At 51.3% G+C, this 11987-nt stretch overlaps 5 protein-coding genes across 5 annotated transcripts; 4 read left to right on the forward strand and 1 right to left on the reverse strand.

Moving 5' to 3' along the window:
* Positions 1-26: 26 nt before the first annotated feature.
* Positions 27-1618, reverse strand: AUEXF2481DRAFT_37184 (uncharacterized protein). The gene is made up of 3 exons (XM_013490843.1): positions 1149-1618; positions 677-1091; positions 27-621 (listed from the first exon to the last, which is right to left on the reverse strand). The coding sequence occupies exons 1-3, from the start codon at positions 1339-1341 to the stop codon at positions 315-317; spliced, it is 915 nt and encodes a 304-aa protein (XP_013346297.1). The 5' UTR covers positions 1342-1618; the 3' UTR covers positions 27-314.
* Positions 1619-1688: 70 nt separating this feature from the next.
* Positions 1689-2425, forward strand: AUEXF2481DRAFT_48942 (uncharacterized protein; the record flags this gene model as incomplete). Its single annotated transcript, XM_013490935.1, has 2 exons — positions 1689-1835; positions 1892-2425. Coding segments are annotated over 2 exons (681 nt in total), but the record flags the coding sequence as incomplete, so codon positions are not given.
* Positions 2426-3322: 897 nt separating this feature from the next.
* On the forward strand, positions 3323-6255 carry AUEXF2481DRAFT_63295 (uncharacterized protein; the record flags this gene model as incomplete). The annotated part of the gene is made up of 3 exons (XM_013490971.1): positions 3323-3424; positions 3480-6098; positions 6154-6255. 3 exons carry the CDS (start codon positions 3323-3325, stop codon positions 6253-6255), a joined length of 2823 nt encoding a protein of 940 aa, XP_013346425.1.
* Positions 6256-7734: 1479 nt separating this feature from the next.
* On the forward strand, positions 7735-9303 carry AUEXF2481DRAFT_63224 (uncharacterized protein; the record flags this gene model as incomplete). Its single annotated transcript, XM_013490963.1, has 3 exons — positions 7735-8104; positions 8166-8471; positions 8522-9303. 3 exons carry the CDS (start codon positions 7735-7737, stop codon positions 9301-9303), a joined length of 1458 nt encoding a protein of 485 aa, XP_013346417.1.
* A 513-nt stretch (positions 9304-9816) lies between these two features.
* Positions 9817-10420, forward strand: AUEXF2481DRAFT_63259 (uncharacterized protein; the record flags this gene model as incomplete). The annotated part of the gene is made up of 2 exons (XM_013490967.1): positions 9817-10023; positions 10082-10420. 2 exons carry the CDS (start codon positions 9817-9819, stop codon positions 10418-10420), a joined length of 546 nt encoding a protein of 181 aa, XP_013346421.1.
* Between the last annotated feature and the right edge of the window lie 1567 nt (positions 10421-11987).

Here is an 11987-nt window from a genome sequence, read left to right on the forward strand (position 1 = left end):
GTCTCATGTCAACAAAACTCGAGCCTGGGAGTCGACTAAGACGTATCTCGATGCCATCGCCACCATGTTCAAAGAGGTTCGTGTCTCGAATCAGCTATTACGACAGTGCTCCGCATACAGGAAGGTCCCACTCATTGCTCAGCCAACAATTGTTGTATGTCAAAGAATTTCAGCTGTTCATTACATGTCTAAAGAAGTGGTGATACATTCGCTTTTTCAGGCTGTCAAATGCCTAGGTTTGGTAGAGTTGCAGGCCCCAATGCGTAATGTACAGTGTATATATGGGCAGAACAGGTCTATTCCTTTCCCTTGCTTTACTGACCCGTAGCGTCGTGTGCGGCTTTGGGGACCAGACTGTCGGATTCGCTCGTAGGACTGTGATCACGCTTGACCTGCTCAGATGCGGCACTGGAGCGCTCTCTCTTGGCCTGAATGGCATCTGGGTGGTCGGCTTCCTTGTGCGCGACCTTCTCGGCGTCAGGGTTGGCTTCGGGCTGGCTGGGCTGGCTAGACTGGCCAGGTTGATCAGCAGCATCTTGTGCCCTTGCCTCGTCCTCAACATCGTCGTCGAGCTCTGCGCCGTAGATATCGGGGTGCTCGCGGAAGCAGTTTTGCATGTCCCTATACAGTAATTAGCCACCAATATGATATTCGTTTTTGCTGCGGCCAAACGTACTTGAACTTGTCAATGCAGTCCATGCCCTTGGGCTCTTCCTTGGAGAAGACAAAGCAGCTGAAGGCTTCTCTGAACTGCTCTCCGCAAGGGCCGTGGGCCATACCACCAAGGCACGGGCAATCCCAGTTGATCTCGCCAGTCTCCTCGTTGAATGCACCCTGTTGACCTGCCTCCTCTTCCAGATCCTGTGGCGATCCAGCGGCTGCGCCATCCTCTGGCTCTGGTACAGGAGCGTTTGTAGTGGCTTGACGAGCCTTGTGTGCAGCATCGGTTGCGGCGGCGGCAGCCTTCTTCGCATCGGCCTCTACACCGGCCTTGAGCTGTGCCTGAAGGGCTTGACGTTTCGCTGTTACTGCATCGAGGGTAGGGAGAGTCTCGGACTCGATCTGTGTCTCCGGAGGCGCGTGTCTGACATCTGGGTGGGATTAGTGCCAGTGCTCGCGCCGCTCAACTTGGCACAAGAAGCGCTTACAGGATTGCTCCTCGGCGAAGACATTGCTAGTGTTGTAGTAGTAGACCAGAGCACCAGCCAATGTCCATCTCACAGCCGAGTTCTTCCAGCTTCGTGACTTCTCATGTGGAGGTGCGGTGCTTAGAAATCTCCGCGATGGAGCGCTGCTGCGTGAGGCCTGCGCGACGGCGCGTCTAGCTATCGGGCGAAACATTGCGACTGTATAGAACCAGGAAAGATCCAAGACAAAGGGAATTCGAGCGGCGGAGACGAAATGGCTATCGTAGCGAAGATGATGGAAGCATTACCAACCATAAAGATCGAAGCCGGCAGCCGCTGTCGCCGACGGTCGTGCGCAACTTTGTGGCTAGTGTTCTCCTCTAGCCACAGAGCGCGAGAGAGTGAGTTTACACATTGCACAACCAATCCCGTGTCGTGCGACCTTCACTACCTTATCCAAAGAACAACATGAACGACAAACACCCGGATGTGTATCCTGCCGACTTCATCAAGGACGGCAACGAGTTTACACACCTGAGCAAAGATCAATCCAAACCCGCACTGATCATATTGAACCAACCGATAGCAGATACAAGAGTGCTAGACCGCTTGTGGAACCATACAAGCTATCGGTTGTGCGCTGATGGCGGTGCCAACCAACTTCACGATCTCTTCGTCCAGAATGATCCATCACGGCTCGATCAATATGTAAGACAACTTGTTTCGTTTTCCAACACTGTCTGATGTGTGGTGAACGCATTCAGTTACCAGATATTGTTCATGGTGATCTCGACTCTCTTAGAGATGATGTGAAAGCCCACTATCAAGGACGCGGTGTAGAGGTCACAGAGGATCCAGACCAGTACAGCACAGATTTTGGAAAGGCAATAAAACAGGTGCTGAGGGAGCAACCCTGGCAGAGAAACTTCCTCGTGCTTGGGACCATCGCAGGCCGACTTGACCAGGGAATTGGTCTCTTGTCAGAGATCTACCGAGAGCAACACTCCAAAGAGTGTCCTAACCTTCGCTTCTGGCTGTTTTCCGAATCAAGCATCTCGTTCACTCTTCCTGCTGGAACGACAACGATCCACACTCCGCTGGCCGAGAAAGTCATAACGCCAAACATTGGTATCCTACCTATATTTGGCCCCGCACATATCTCGACGCACGGCCTGGAATGGGACGTGAAGGACTGGTATACGCAGATGGGTGGTCAAGTCAGTACCAGTAACCACGTTGTCGAAGATCAGATCACTGTTTCGACCGATGCTGAGGTCCTCTTCACAGTCGAGCGAAGGAAGAGCGTAACCGGATAGCAGAGCAGCAATTCCAGATGAAGCAAAAAAACGGTCTTGACGATGCATTTGAGCAACACGCATGCGCAATGCCCTGGTCGTCGGTTGATCGCCAAAGTGAGAGCTTAAAGCTGCTAAATCGAACGTCGAAATCTGCTTCTTTGGGACAGATGTGGTTATTGCTCACTTTTGAGGATGGAAATGTGCGCAAGAGCGGTGATGTCGGAAAACGTAGGATCAGGCATATGTGGTGGACAAATTCGGACTGGATTCGATCATGACAATGAGTGAAAGACAATCGGTCGTCCTATCGATGACGGATTGTATCAACAAGTTGATAGACCATTCTCACATGTTCATTTTGCCGCTCAAACTCTTGTCCAGCGATCGCATGCCCTAGAATTTGTATACAAAGAAGCATATTGCAGAGCATACAAGATGACTGCTTGGTGGACGTGGTGGTATGGGATCGCATAGCCTCCATGTCTACAGACAAAGTTCCAATGGCGGGGCGCGGCCTGTGCATGCGAACTGATTTTCAGAGGGCTAAGGACAGAACAGATCTTGTCGGCGCTCAAGCTTCACCTGTGAACTTGACAATAAACTGCAATCACCAGTCGTTGGTATTGTCGCAATTACTTGAATAGCTAGCTACGCGAATAGCTCTCGTTGTGCCGAAGCTGCTGCGTTGATCCGCCGTCGCTTGCGGCTTGCCTTCTTGCTTCTGCATCCTCTCTCCACACGGGAACTTTGTTAGTTACACGACTTTTTTCCCTCCTTCCATTTCCCAGGTATGCTCGAGGCCTTGACAAGTCCTCATTCTGACGCGCTTGCTGACCTGGTAATTCTGAAGCGATTTGATCTGTCTTGGTAGTGTCGCCAATCTCCACATCCGACATCATGTCCTGGAGTCCACAGCCTGAGCCTCTGGGCCAGCTGGCGCAGTTCCTCAAGGAGTCGCTGAATCCTCGTGACAAGACTGCGCAGAAGAATGCCGAGCTGGTTAGCTTCGACTCGTCGTCAATGCCATGTTGCACCACTGACCAACTCTGTTCAGGCACTCAAGAATGCTGGCGCCAACCCCGACATCAACAACTATCTCGCCTACTTGTGTATCAGTCCCGAAGTCCCTGTCGCCTTGTCAAACGATGACTACTTCATCGCCAGAAGTGCCGCTGCTGTCATGCTCAAAAACAATGTCAAAACGTCGTACAAGACCATGGCCGAACCAAACAAGGACTACCTCCGCTCAACCATCCTCCAAGGTCTGCAAGATCAGGACAAGCGTATCCGAAGCTATGCGGGCAACGTCGTCACCGAAATCGTGCGTCAAGGTGGTATCCTGGGCTGGCCTCAGGTGCTGGCTGAACTCATCTCCTTGATCGAGAATCGCAACGGCAACATCGCATCACACATTCAGGACGGAGCCATGAGCGCATTGCTCAAGATCTGCGAAGACCACAAGAAGGCTCTCAACAAAGTATACGACGGTCAACGCCCTCTGGACTTCTTGATCCCGAAACTCATCGAGTTCACCACTAGCCCGACATCAGAAGTCCGCTCAAAAGCACTCGGCACACTGAACTTCTTTATCGATGACCCCATGCCGCAAGCTATGCAAGACAACGTCGAGAAGTTCCTTGCCCAACTCTTTGCCCTGGCTCAGAACGATCAAGATGAGGAAGTGAGAAGGTTCATCTGCCGCTCCTTTACGAAACTGGCCAGCAACGTTCCGGCACTGGTGTTGCCGCACGTAAGCGGTATTATCGATTACGTTCTGGTACAACAAAAGGGCGATCCAGAGTCTGACCTAGCTCTGGATGCTGCCGAGTTCTTCTTTGAGAACTGTGAGGTTGAGGAGCTACAAGATGAGTTTGCTCAGCATCTCGATAAGATCGTTCCGGTCCTGCTGGAGAGTATGATCTACAGCCAAGACGATCAGGCAAAATTGGAAGCAGAGGCAGAAGAAGACGCCGAAAAGGAAGACAAGGAGGAAGACATCAAGCCACAGTTTGCCAGTGCCAAGGAGAAGGGCATTGCCGTGAAGCCTGAAGACTTCGCCAATGGAAACGGCTACGCTTATGACGACGAACTCAGCGACGGCGAACTTGAAGAAGACGACGACTATGGCGAGGACCCCGAGGAAATGTGGAATCTCCGAAAGTGTTCAGCCGCTGCCCTGGACACCTTTGCTACTCGTTTCCACGAGCGTGTCTTCGAATTCACTTTGCCATACCTCAAGAACAACTTGAACCACGCAGAATGGCCCAACAGAGAAGCTGCTGTCCTCGCATTGGGTGCCATCTCTGTTGGCTGCATGGAAACCGTTCAACCAAGTCTTCCTGACCTCGTTCCCTTCTTGATCTCTTTACTTACAGACACGCAACCCGTTGTGAGACAAATCACCTGTTGGGCACTTGGCCGCTACTCGTCCTGGGCCTCTCACTTGGACGCGGCTGGCAAGCAACAGTTCTTCGAGCCCATGATGGAGGGTATTCTGTTCCGCATGTTGGACAACAACAAGCGAGTCCAGGAGGCAGCGGCTTCCGCTTTCGCCAATCTTGAAGATCAAGCAACCCGGGAGATCACACCCTACTGCGTCATCATTGCGCAGCAGTTTGTCAGATGTTTCGCTAAGTACAAGGACAAGAACATGTACATCTTGTATGATTGTGTTCAAACTTTGGCAGAGCACGTTGGCCCCGACATGGCGCAGCCTGCCATTGTCGATCTACTCATGCCCGCTCTCATCCAGCGCTGGACCACAGTTTCAGACAAGTCTCGGGAGATGTTCCCGTTGTTGGAGTGCCTGGCTTACATCGCCACCGCCCTGGGCGAAGCCTTCGCTCCTTACGCAAAGCCCTTCTTCTCACGATGCATCAAGATCATACAGGACAACCTCGAGGAGGGTAACCTTGCAGCGTCCCAAGTTTACATGGACACGCCTGACAAGGACTTCCTTGTCACCAGCTTGGATCTTCTCAGTGCCATCATCCAGGCACTTGATGGAGATAGAGCTAGTGAGCTTATCGCGACTGCCAACCCCAACTTCTTTGAGTTACTGGCATACTGCATGAGAGACAGCAACAACGATGTCAAGCAATCCGCGTACGCCCTGCTTGGTGACTGTGCCATCTACGTCTTTGCTCAAATGCAGCCTTACCTTGATTCCATCATGCGTATCCTCACCATGCAGCTTGACCTGAGTGAGGCACTCCGCGACACTGATCCAATGCTCAAGGAGACTGCATTCAGAGTGATAAACAATGCCTGCTGGTCCGTTGGAGAGATCTCGATGCGTCACCAAGCCGGCATGGACCCCTACGTTGAGGATCTTTTGCAGAAACTTGGCATGATCTTGTTCAGTCAGCAGGTGCCTGAGTCGTTGAACCAGAACGCAGCAATTGCACTAGGCCGCATGGGTCTGGGTAACGACCAGAGGATTGCTCCTCATCTTGCGCAATTCGCACCTACCTTCCTGACTGTCATGCAGTCTGTCGAGTGGACTGATGAGAAGCTGGACGCATTTAGAGGCTTCGTTCAGATTGTGCTGGACAACCCTCAGGCACTCGAGCAATGTCTGCTTGCTTTCTTCTCGGCTATTGCAAGTGTGCCAGCCGACTCGCGCAAGGTCCCTGTATCTCAGACCGAGAGACCGTTCGAAGGATTCCACAAGGTAAGTGATTTTCTTTTGTTGATTTTTAGATCATGCCACTAACAAGCTCACTCAGGCTCTCATGGCATACAAGAACATGATCCCCGACTTTGATGGTTTTATCAGCCACCTTCCTCAAGAGCAACAGTACGAGCTCAGACAAAACTACAGCCTGTAAATGACCATGACATATCCGGCAGTCATACACACATGGCATGGCCGACGTCTTTTTCCTTTCCCCTCACCCACTCGACGGCCATACCAAATACCGGAAACGATGTCTTATATATACTATAGCAACGCATGGATGACGGCAGTATGACACGAAAGCACACAAAAGTGGTACTTTTTCCTTATGATTTTGAGCGTACTTAGCGAAGCGTAGCATCTGCACGGGTTAGCCGGCAGCCCCCTTCTATCCCTCGTTTTGCTTCTTCTTCTTGCCACTTCCGCTACATACTCAACATAGCCTGGATGGCTGATGTCGTTTCTGTAACTCTCTCGTGGTCAAGCCAATTGGAGGCAATGGACTCATGAGGGATGGATGGTGATGCTTTGAGCAACGAGCCTTTTTTTCTTCAACTTTTTAGATAGTTATATAGGTCGGCCTTTTTGATCAGACAACTTTACACCCACTCTCGGCTTCCTCAATCGTAAACACTTGTCAGGCCGGGTTTCTGCTTTTATGCAAGTCGGTGTGAGACCTGTACAGCTTGATATTTCATGGTCATTGTAGGCATTTACTACAAGGCTTCCAGGCTCTCAAAAGTGATCACTTGGGTTGTTATTGGAAATGCTCACCGAGCAAAGCACATGTCACAGAAGCTGAACCGTTGCAATCCTATCGATAGGATAACAGCTGACAATGATAGTAAGCAATGCAACAGGTATCTGACCAACGTCACAAACAACATTGGGACATTCATCTTTATTTCCATATAAGGCGCGCTCCTAGAAGCTAGAGATTCGAGTTGCGATGAGGGCTATTTTCGAAGAGTTGTAGCGAATTTGGCCATCGAGGCGAAGCTCCAAGCTTGACTCAGAAGGATGGACCAACGCCGGAAGCGGGCGGCCTTGGGTTGGAAATGTGGTTATGGAAGACGGCCTTAGGGAGGCCGGTCACTTTGGCGAACAAGACAAAGAGGCCCCTTTGACGGCGTCGCAAGACAAAGTACGGCAGCTGATTGACAGACAAGGGAGTGGAAAGGAGAGAAGGTTTCGATTGTGCGTGTAAAGCTCATACAAAGTTCTAGATCAGCGGCGCGCGGCAAGAAAGCTGGAGGATCGAGGAGTGCCAAGTGCAGCAGCGACGAATGCTCGACATCATCCGCGTGCCTAGGGTGGAAACGGACAAACTTCTTGATTTCTCAACACAGCACTTGCTGCTAACGTGCATGCGACACCGGATCTTACAATAGCGAGATTGTTTACAGCGAGATATTGCTCTTTCCCCCCCCCTCGGCCATCACCTGAGGCTCTAACGTCGACCCGTTTCCCCGCCGCCGCCTCCCGCGTCTCGACAGCAGCCGTATCACAAAGGCCGCAACTCCCTCGCAAGGAGCAACTCGACAAACATCAACCAAGGCCCATCGCCACGGTGCGAGTGCGGCGATAGTCTCTCCACAACATGGCCAACAGTCCGCCTCTGCCGCGAACAATGTCAACTTCCTATGTCCAACCCGTGTCCACACCCACCATCATTGTCAACGGCAAACCATGGACCGTCGGCTCCCACTATGGCACCATCTCCTGGAACTCCGAGAGCGTACACACAACAACCATGGGCTTGAGCTCGACGGGCAAGGGCATCCTCATCGGCATGCTGTCCGCCTTTGGCTCGGCCGCTTTCGTCGCCATCATCCTGGCCTGCATCTACTTCTTCCGCTACACCAATCGTGGTCGCATCTTCCTGGACAGCATTGGCAGACCTGGAGAATATGATGATGAGCAAGCCTTCTTACGAGAAGAGGAGGATGCTCTGGCCGACATGGACGACCTGCAGCGTGCCGAGTACCTCCGCGCAAAGGGTAATTCTACCAAGACGTGTGCTTCTTCCCATACAATCCTTGCTGACACGCCATGCCCCAGCTTTCGTCACAGCCAACCCTCCCGAGTCGATCCAGACGGACATTTCACTTTCGCAGTTCCTCGCAATACAAGAGAAGGGTGTACAAGCATGGGAGTTTGAGCCAGAGCTCGAAATTGCAAACTGCTTTGTCGAGGGCCGTACCGAGATTGAGTTCTTTGATGCCGAGTGCAGCGTCCAGAGCAACCTTCCCGTGCCCAAACAAAACGAGGTCTATTACTGGGAAGCAAAGATCTTCGACAAACCCGACAGCACCATGATCAGCATTGGCATGACCACAAAACCCTACCCTCTGTTCCGTCTCCCTGGTATGTTGCGACAAGCTCTCCATGTCAAAGCAAACAGCTAACTCGTACAGGCATGCACAAATACTCGATCGCCTATACCTCTTCCGGCCAACGGAGGTACAACCAGCCCTTCTCCGGCACAAACTACGCACCGTCGTACGAACAAGGAGATGTTGTCGGAGTCGGCTACAGACCTCGCACAGGAACCGTCTTCTTCACTCGCAACGGCAAGAAGCTAGAAGATGTTGCCCATGGTCTCAAGTCGCAAAACCTCTTCCCCACTGTCGGAGCAAACGGACCTTGCAACATCCAAGTCAACTTCGGCCAAATGGGCTTTGTCTTTATCGAAGCAAATGTCAAGAAATGGGGCCTTGCTCCTATGACTGGCAGTCTTGCTCCACCACCTCCATATGGCAGCGAACAAGGCAGCATCCTCCTGGAAGGCGGCAGAGAAGGTGTTCGCGAAGGCCAAGCATATATCCACGGCCGCACACACAGTGCTACTGTCCGCCTCGGAAGGCCAGCGACCAGCCCAGGACCCCGACGATCGCCCACTGAGATTTCACTTGCACAACTCAGTCTCACCGAGTCACGGGAAGATATAGGAGAAGGCACAAGCTATAATGCAGCTGGTCACGTTTCAGAAGACGAAGACCTGACCATGCCACCACACGCAGATGCTCCACCACCCGAATATGAGAGCCCTGACGAGGACAATCAATTCTCTACACCGCGGGCGAGCATGCATTCGGAACGCTCACACTTGTTACCGCATGACCCGCCAATTCCTTCTTACGAAGCCGCTGTTGGAGACGTGCGAGCAAGCGAGTCTCGAAACCACAATGACGATTAGCCAAACCAGACCAATCACGATCTATTTCCTTCATTGACATTATTTCCCCTTCATGGAGTTCCTAGCGATATTGATTTGCTCAGGTGGATTGGCGTTTTCTTTCTCATTTGGATGTTTGTATATTCCCCCCTTTTCAAAAAAAAGGGCAGGCTGGCAGGACAAACGAAAGTGTGATGGGATTTTTGGGCAGGAACCCAGTGCTTTACACAAGTGGAGAAATGGGGACAGGTGGAATTCCTTTTTATATTCATACGCAATCTCGACTGAATTCTTGTCTTCCTCACCTACCTGACTTTGACAGTGCCAACGATGTCTTGTGACATTTGCATGACAGCTTGAGCCTCATGCGCTTCCCCACACGAACGATAAGATAGCGAATAGTGACGTCAGAGCCATCATACCAAATGCCGTCGACGACTATTCTGACCAGATGAGAAGCATGCAAACACTCACCTACTTGGAACAAAGCCACTGTCAATGAAACCGACAATTCAAAGACTGATACGAACAATCATGGCAACATCAAACATCCTTACTCCACTCAAAGAGGTCAAAATCTCCAAACATCAAATCCCAGCCCATGGCTTGACGCCAAATACATCAATACAAAAGAAGCCTTTGCTTCTATACAGAAATGTGTTTATAGCGAATACAAGTGCTGGTCAGATTGAAGAGCACTTGAGGGGGTTAGGGGTTGTGGAGCCCGCTTGGCGGTATACTGTAAGAAGCCTTTTGCTATGAGGTAGAGATAGAGATGGAGATGCTAACAATAAGTTAGATGTACTCGACATCCCACTTCCACACCACATCTCACGAAGTCCTGTGCATATCCTCTGGCTCAGCATCCCTCTGTTTTGGGCACGAAGACAATCCCTCTTGCGTCAAAGAAACTGTAAAACAAGGGGATGTCATCATCGTACCTGCGGGAGTTGCACATAGACTACTGGAGGATTTGGAGGGAGGCTTTGAGATGGTGGGGAGTTATCCGAAGGGAAAGAGTTGGGACATGTGTTATGGGAAAAGGGGAGAGGAGGGGAAGGTCAAGGGGATCGGGGGGCTGGGGTGGTTTGGGGTGGATCCGGTGTATGGGGTGGGTGGACCTGCTGTGGATGTGTAGGTTGGGGTAAGAGGATGCTGCGGTCTTGTTGCTTCGTGGTTTTCTTGAGGTCTTTGTCGTAGAGACTGTTTTCGCTGATAGCGCTGTTACTATTGGTAGATCATAACAGTGTTCTCAACATACCGTGCCGTCGTTCTACAGCTCAATACCTCCAAAACGAATGTCGGTGGAACAGCGGAGGTCGATCAGGCAAGAGTGTGAATAATGTGACCCTCCAATTGCAAAGCAGAGAACAATGTCAGCTATAGCGATGCACAGTACTTTCCAAGGCCAAGCTACCTCTCAGAGGGAGCCATGAACCGATGGCTCTTCGTTCTCCGAGTGGGGCTCCGATAGAATACCGTGTCTTGCTTCAGCTCGGTTGCGGAACTGATGAGAGCTTCGAGGTGAATGAGACTCCTACGCTTTCATCGCTAGCAGTGCGAAGGACGAACTCTGTTGTAGCGATACACAGTACATTCCAGGTAAGAACACTTCGTCCCGATGATCAGAGGCCGGTAGGGAAGGTGTAATAACGTCAAACATAGCGACTCCCCGTTCGCCCACGGGGTGAGCAAAAACATTGGCCGCACTAATGCACAGTACTCTCCAGAGTGGACCACACCTCTGTGGAGAGCGCAAAGACTGACGGCTCTCTGAAACATAAGTCGAATCTCGAAAAAGCCTGTGCCTTTTCACAGCTCAATACGTCGCATGATGACCACCAGGAGAGGAGTATGAAAGACAAGTGAGACGGCGGATCGAAATTACATCCTTCTAGTCGCAGAGCAGATGCCAATTTCAGCTGCAGTAAAGCACAGTAATTTTCGGCCGAACCACCTCTCGGGGAGAGTGCATGAGTTGATGTCTCTCCAGGCCTCTTGTGTCGGGAGCTGCAGAATTACTGTCTTTCTACACCTCTCTCCCAGCGACAATGTAGAGGGCAATCCGAGCTGTAGTAATGCAGAGTGCTTTCTTGACCAAAGTAGCCGTCAGAGGAGCAAGGCCGATCGAACACTCTCAGCGGTTAGGCCGGTAATCTAAACAATACTGTGCCTTTCTACAGCTTGAACCTCATAGGTAGAGAGCGGCGTATGTGGAGTTGACAACTGAAAGCATGAGATCGCAGCTCTCCACTTACAGAGCAGAGAACGATGCCAGCTGTGGTGATGCATAGTGTTTTCTGACACCGAGGACCACTTAGAAGAGAGCGCGGGAATTGGCGACTCTCAACGTCAGCTGAATTATTGGGAAATAACTGTGCCTTTCTATAGCGCGATATTACGACCAGTGGCCGTCTGGGGAGGAATATGAACGCAAAGTAAGGGCGTAAAAACCGCGGCTCTCCACCTACAACGATGGGGACAATGTCAGCTGCAGCAATGCACAGTAATTTTTAGATAGGAGCACTCTTGGGAGAGAGCGCGAGAATCAGCGACTCCCACGGTCGGCTCCATTGTTTCGAAAATGACAGTGATTTTTGACAGCTCAATATTTTGATGGGAGTGAAACTGCCTGGAAGTGAAACACGGTCAGACACGTCAGGCAGCCGCTACTAGCGCTTCCCCCACAAAACGGAAGTTGCCGG

This window comes from Aureobasidium subglaciale (assembly GCF_000721755.1).
Source record: "Aureobasidium subglaciale EXF-2481 unplaced genomic scaffold scaffold_4, whole genome shotgun sequence".
Classification (NCBI taxonomy): domain Eukaryota; kingdom Fungi; phylum Ascomycota; class Dothideomycetes; order Dothideales; family Saccotheciaceae; genus Aureobasidium; species Aureobasidium subglaciale.

What these genes read in the sequence shown, in the direction of transcription:
- AUEXF2481DRAFT_37184 (XM_013490843.1), bottom strand. Translation starts at nt 1,341, where the DNA reads ATGTTTCGCCCGATAGCTAGACGCGCCGTCGCGCAGGCCTCACGCAGC. An exon ending in CTTCGCCGAGGAGCAATCCT is followed by an intron (nt 1,092 to 1,148) that starts GTAAGCGCTTCT and finishes AATCCCACCCAG; the next exon opens with ATGTCAGACACGCGCCTCCG. An exon ending in GACTGCATTGACAAGTTCAA is followed by an intron (nt 622 to 676) that starts GTACGTTTGGCC and finishes ATTACTGTATAG; the next exon opens with GGACATGCAAAACTGCTTCC.